The sequence below is a fragment of the Acanthisitta chloris genome, unplaced genomic scaffold (genome assembly GCF_000695815.1).
Source record: "Acanthisitta chloris isolate BGI_N310 unplaced genomic scaffold, ASM69581v1 scaffold24571, whole genome shotgun sequence".
Lineage (NCBI taxonomy): Eukaryota > Metazoa > Chordata > Aves > Passeriformes > Acanthisittidae > Acanthisitta > Acanthisitta chloris.
Window position 1 is genome coordinate 1 of NW_008654827.1, and position 5220 is coordinate 5220.

Genomic DNA, 5220 nt, shown 5'->3' on the forward strand with positions numbered 1-5220 from the left:
GGTGTCCTGTGCAGGGCAGGAGTTGTAATTTGATGAACATTGTGGCTCCTTTCCACGGTATATTCCATGACTCTATGATTTATTACCATACAAACCAGGTACAACATACCAGCAGGTCAGGACAGCTGCATGTTACTGCCCATAAACAGGTAGTTGGTTCTCGAGGTCGGATGAACAGTTAAACACACACACGACTCTGCTCCAACCTAATTTCTAGCAGACTCATGTCCACACCACAGAAGCAACACCCTCTCTTTACAGAGCTCTTTATAAGCTTTACAAATGCCCTAGGCTAAAAAGATTTCTCACACCCAAGTGGTCCTCCCAGGTTTGAACTGTAGCCTGTAAAAAAGTTGCACTGCACCACATCACTTCCCATTCTGCTGACAAACACAGCCCTGCCTGCCCCAGCAGGGTCTAACCTGGCATTTCAGATGAGCAGTTAGTAAACAAAGGCAAACAGGGCAGGCAGTGCTGCCAGAGCCTGCTGTGAGCACTTACAAATCCAATCAGATAAGGACTGCCAGCATCTCCCAGGAGGTGTGAAGTGAAACTCTGCAAGGCCACTGCGGTTGCACGGCGTGTTGGAATGACCACGTACTGCAAAGGAGGGGAAAGAAACAAAAACAGATAAGGACACTGAAGTACCAACCTGTCCACCTGTCTTGGATTGCTCAGTTTATAGGCAGAGTAAATCAGCTGCCCCAGATGTCAGTGGCAGACGAAGCCAGAGGTGGCTCAAGGCAGTTGGGGAGCTCAGATACCCTTCCTGGCTCCTGAGTTCTCCTGATGGCAGGTGCTGTGGAGTGGAAGCTCTGTCCAGTCTGTTCTCCTCTCAGCAGCACTTTGACTATCAGCTTTGCCCATGAGACACTTTGCTGTTCTTCCTAACCCTGTGTTTTGCTTGGCTGATGAAGAGAGTGAAGTGCTCAGCACCATCAGCCTTCCAAACAAGGACTGTTCTGTAACCTGGATATTGTGGTTTTTTCCATAATAAAGGTATCATTTTGTCTCCCAAACCATCAGTGTGAAAGGTCACACATCCTCCCCTCCCACTCCACCTCTAGCCACTTTAGATTGTTCTCAAAATTTGTGATTCCACTTGTGAAAAGTGACAAAGTCAAGTTAGGAAAATTTTCCACAGCCAGGATACTGTATTTTGGTCCCCACTCCTCTAATAGGACATGACACCCTTAGCCAGGTCATGCAGAATCAGTCAGAGTGCACAGGAGCAGTGGAAAACACGAATTACTTCCCCATGAAGGGACCAGAGCTCATAGAAAACAGAGCCCTAGCTGTGGAAGGGGATGAAATATTAAAAAAGAAACAAAAAAGCAGTAACACCATGCCCTGTGGAATGACCTTCATTTTATAACACACCTTTAAGAGTAGAAAAAAGTCGCTGTCTCCTGCATAAATTGTGAAAGAAGCTGGCTAAGGACATCTGCATCAAGTCCACACATCCCTGTTTATAAATTGATCCTGTCTTGATTTAAAGGCTGTAAGTAATGATGAATTCAATAGGTCTCTAAATCCAAGTGAATTTTGTTTCTGCCTCTAAGCACTGAATTGTGCTGTGCCTTTTCCTGTGGCTCCCAAGAGCTGTGTCCTGCCAGGAATGTTTCTTGTTTAGCTGTTTGTAGACCATGATCCCTTCTATATGTGCACCTTCTCTCTGCTGGGCTGCCTTCAGCCTCTCTGTACTCATGCATTGCCAGGCTTTAACTCATCCTTGCAATCCTGTCCTGAAGCCATTTATTAATTAAATGTGACATTTCAGGCCTGGCCTATCCCTACACAGAGATCCATTTACCTGAGCTGACTGAGGTAGGGAGAACACGCCCAGGGCACAGGATCTGAAGCACATTGCAGTGCTTTAACAATTCCTCTTAGGGAAGGGGAGTTGCCCTGTCTGCAGTAGAAAGAATCAGCCATAAAAGAAACAGAAAGAAAAGAAAGAGCATTGAGAAAATTCACAGCAGAAGAGAACTGATGCCTGTTTAGAATGATCATCTCGTTCCAAGCACAGACAATCCTGAATGATGGGTAAAATTAGATTAAATGCTTTTCCTTAGGGTTTTACCATGTGCTTTCAGAATGACCTGCCAGTTCTTTCATTCCTGGTTTGACAAAGCTGCAAATGCACACTGCTAATGCACTTTGATGCCACATATTAAACAGGCTCCCTGTTAAACTCCTGTTGTGCAATAAAAGAGCAAAAGATGTTCAGATCCACAGCAGCCACCCAGCAGTGGATGTCAGGCTCTGTCCTCCTTTGGCATCCAGGAGCTCAGAACATGACTCGAAGGCTCACAGCAATCCCAAGAGGAAAATCAGCTCTAGACTTTATTAGGGACACAGAAATGTGCTGAAGGTCAGGCTGTGAACAGTAGGAGAGTCCCACAATTAATTCCCACTCCCCAAAGAGGCAGGTAAGGGATAGATTATACAGAAGAAACCAAAAGAAGGTGAATTACTGCTCTTCTTCCCACCTGGCCCCAGTTCACCCAGGGGTAATGATGAAGCATTCTGCAAGGGCTGCTTGGGAAAGAAAATCTGAGAAGATAAAGTGAAATTCTAGCTAATTCAAGAGGGCAGAGTTGTGCATATCTGTGAAACAGGGAATTTTAAACCTAAGATATTTTTCTTTCTGTAAAGCTTATGTTATGAAATCTGGAGAAGAAAGCCTGCCTGGTCTGTATTATACTCAGTTTCTTAGCAAAAGGACAAAGGAAACAGCACATTTATTAAACCTAAGAATTTCCAGGGAGTGGCAGTGAATTGGGGCCAACAGGAGAAAGAAATTTGTATGATACCTGTACCACATGCATGTGTGCATGTATGTATTTATACACTTGAATACACACACACATTCTAGACAGGATTTTGCATGTGCAGCTGTGTTATGCAGACACATAGTTTTGCAAGTAGCTGTACAATTTCCAGGGTGCTTAGCTGAAGAAGTTATTGATGGTTGAAACACTATAAAGTGCCAAAGCTTAGTAAATTTGGCCTGGAATTCAAGGGACGAACACCCCCCTCAAAGCAAAAACCCAAGAAAATGAACAGGAGACTTTTCAGGGTCCTTGCAAAAGATATTGGAATGAAAAAAAAACCCTTAAACCAGCATCACCAAAACACCCCAAAATACTCCACCCTACCCCTACTCAAAGAACATTTTATTCTGATGGAGAGGAAGTAGTTGGTAGCAAACATCATCCACTGTTCTAGGGAGACAGCAGTAAATTACAGCTCTAAATGGGCATTTTGATACTAAAATAGACCTAAATTCAAACCATACATGGCCTGGTTTGGACATCCCACAGAAACTGGAGGTGGGAGAGCCACAACAGCCAGGCCGGAAGCCTGTGGGATTGTCCTGGCTCATCCCTGATTCCAGGTTCAGAGCAGGCAGCACAGAGGATGGGCAGGGAGGCTGAGCAAGCAGCTTTGGAAACCTCTGCTCTTTAAATAGAGGTTCAGAAAGGCCATGGATTACTGCTGACATCTCCTTCCTGTGATGAAACCAGCAGGAGTTGGTCTCAAATAAGTTAACTGGGAAAGCCAAGGAGAGCTCATCTCTCCCAGCAAAAAGCCTCCTGCCAAAGAGGTAAGTTCTGATGTTTATGTATAAGCTTTGATAGAAACTCTACTCTCTCAAGCACTTTGCTGCCCTTTCTGGGTCAGGCAGTAATCTTCAGGACAATGCACACTTGGCCTCTTTCAGCACCAAAGGCAAGGAAACACATGCTCACCCTGTTCTAGCCACTGACAGAGCCTGGAAATAGCTCAGGTGTCCCTGTGGTACCTGCTGTCCAGGAAAGGGAAAGGCTGTGAGCCAGAGAGAGACCCAGGCAGACACTGACTAAAAAATACCTCTAAATGAAGTAAAAGGAGGTTGATTGGCTCTCCAGCTCACAGCACACCATGGAGCAGTGCACCTCCACCTGCAGCTCTTGGTCCATCTGCACTGGTCAGAGCTGTGCTCGAGGGTTTGGACTGAGCTGTGTCCCCTCGTTCCCAGGCACTCCTTGTCCTCCCTTCAAATCTACCCCACAGCACTCAGAACTGCAGTGTGGAGGCACTGGGAGAAACACCAGGGAGAACTTCTGGAAATGCAATTTATCTTTGGCTGTAAAAATAGGGCAGCATTTTGTACTAAATAAATAACTGGGGGTTATTTATAGGGAAGGTAATCAGGACAAAAGCAACATTCCTCCATGCCTATAGCACAGCTGAGCACCAGTCTATGCCTGTTTCCAGCCTAAAGGAAGACTTTGACTCTACACCAAAACATTAGAACAGCTCCTCCATGGCAGCTCGTGAGCATTTAAAAAGAATTAATATTTTAAAAGACAAAGATAAATATGCAGAGCATATTTTTGCATGAGTGTCAGGACTATCCATGAACTGTAGGACTGCTTTTCTTAGCAAAGACCTAAAGAGATTGTGATTGAAATAGCTGAGGCCCTTTAAATTGTCTCCTGGCTCTTACATAGAAGCACCACCAAGCCTCTGTCCATCAGCTTTATTTTTGAGCTGTGCCATGGAGGAAAAAACCCCACTATTAGCACCAGATTCCACAAAGTCCCAAGCACTCCACGTGTCTCAAACGTTACACACTTTCCTGCTATACTGAAGCTCATTCATTATTGCAGTTACAAGGCAGTTTTAATACTACTTTGGGGTTCTGGTAATTTTAAGACCAATTTGCAAAGATGGCTGATGAAATCTGTTTCATAATTAGCATGCTCCACACAAAACATCCCCCCCCTCCCCAAGCACCATCTGAGCATGTGCCTGGGAGGAGATATGGAGAGTTATGCTCAGGAGAATAAGGCCTGTTTTGTACAAATTTGCATTTGGAACAAATATCAGCCTTTCAAAATCTCAGGCAGTGCAGAACATTCTGCAGTGCTGACAGTTTATCAGCCCCAGCACTCAGCACCTTGGGCTGCAGACAGGAGCCACATACTGACCCTTCCCATGGGCAGGAACAGCAGATGCAAGGGAAGCACAGAGCTAGGAAGAGCCAACAATTAAATTGGAAGATAATAAGCAAACCATCCTTGTTTTTCCAAGAAAATTAAACTTGTAAATCCCCATGAGATGCTTACCAATTTGCCCCATAGGGTTCTTAAGCAGTCCTGAGGTTGGTAAATCTTGGGAGAGCTATGATAAATCATTTGGGATGCAGTTCCCAAAAAGCCTCACTCCTGG

The 5220-nt window shown here is 44.9% G+C and overlaps 1 protein-coding gene across 1 annotated transcript in view; it reads right to left on the minus strand.

Moving 5' to 3' along the window:
• Positions 1–501: 501 nt before the first annotated feature.
• SPNS2 (spinster homolog 2 (Drosophila)) overlaps positions 502–5220 on the minus strand; it is a gene marked incomplete at both ends in the record, with an annotated part of 64698 nt that continues 59979 nt past the window's right edge. Inside the window, one exon of the mRNA XM_009083695.1 lies at positions 502–600. Within this exon, the coding sequence (XP_009081943.1) occupies positions 502–600 (99 nt within the window). The remainder of the gene's footprint in view (positions 601–5220) is intronic.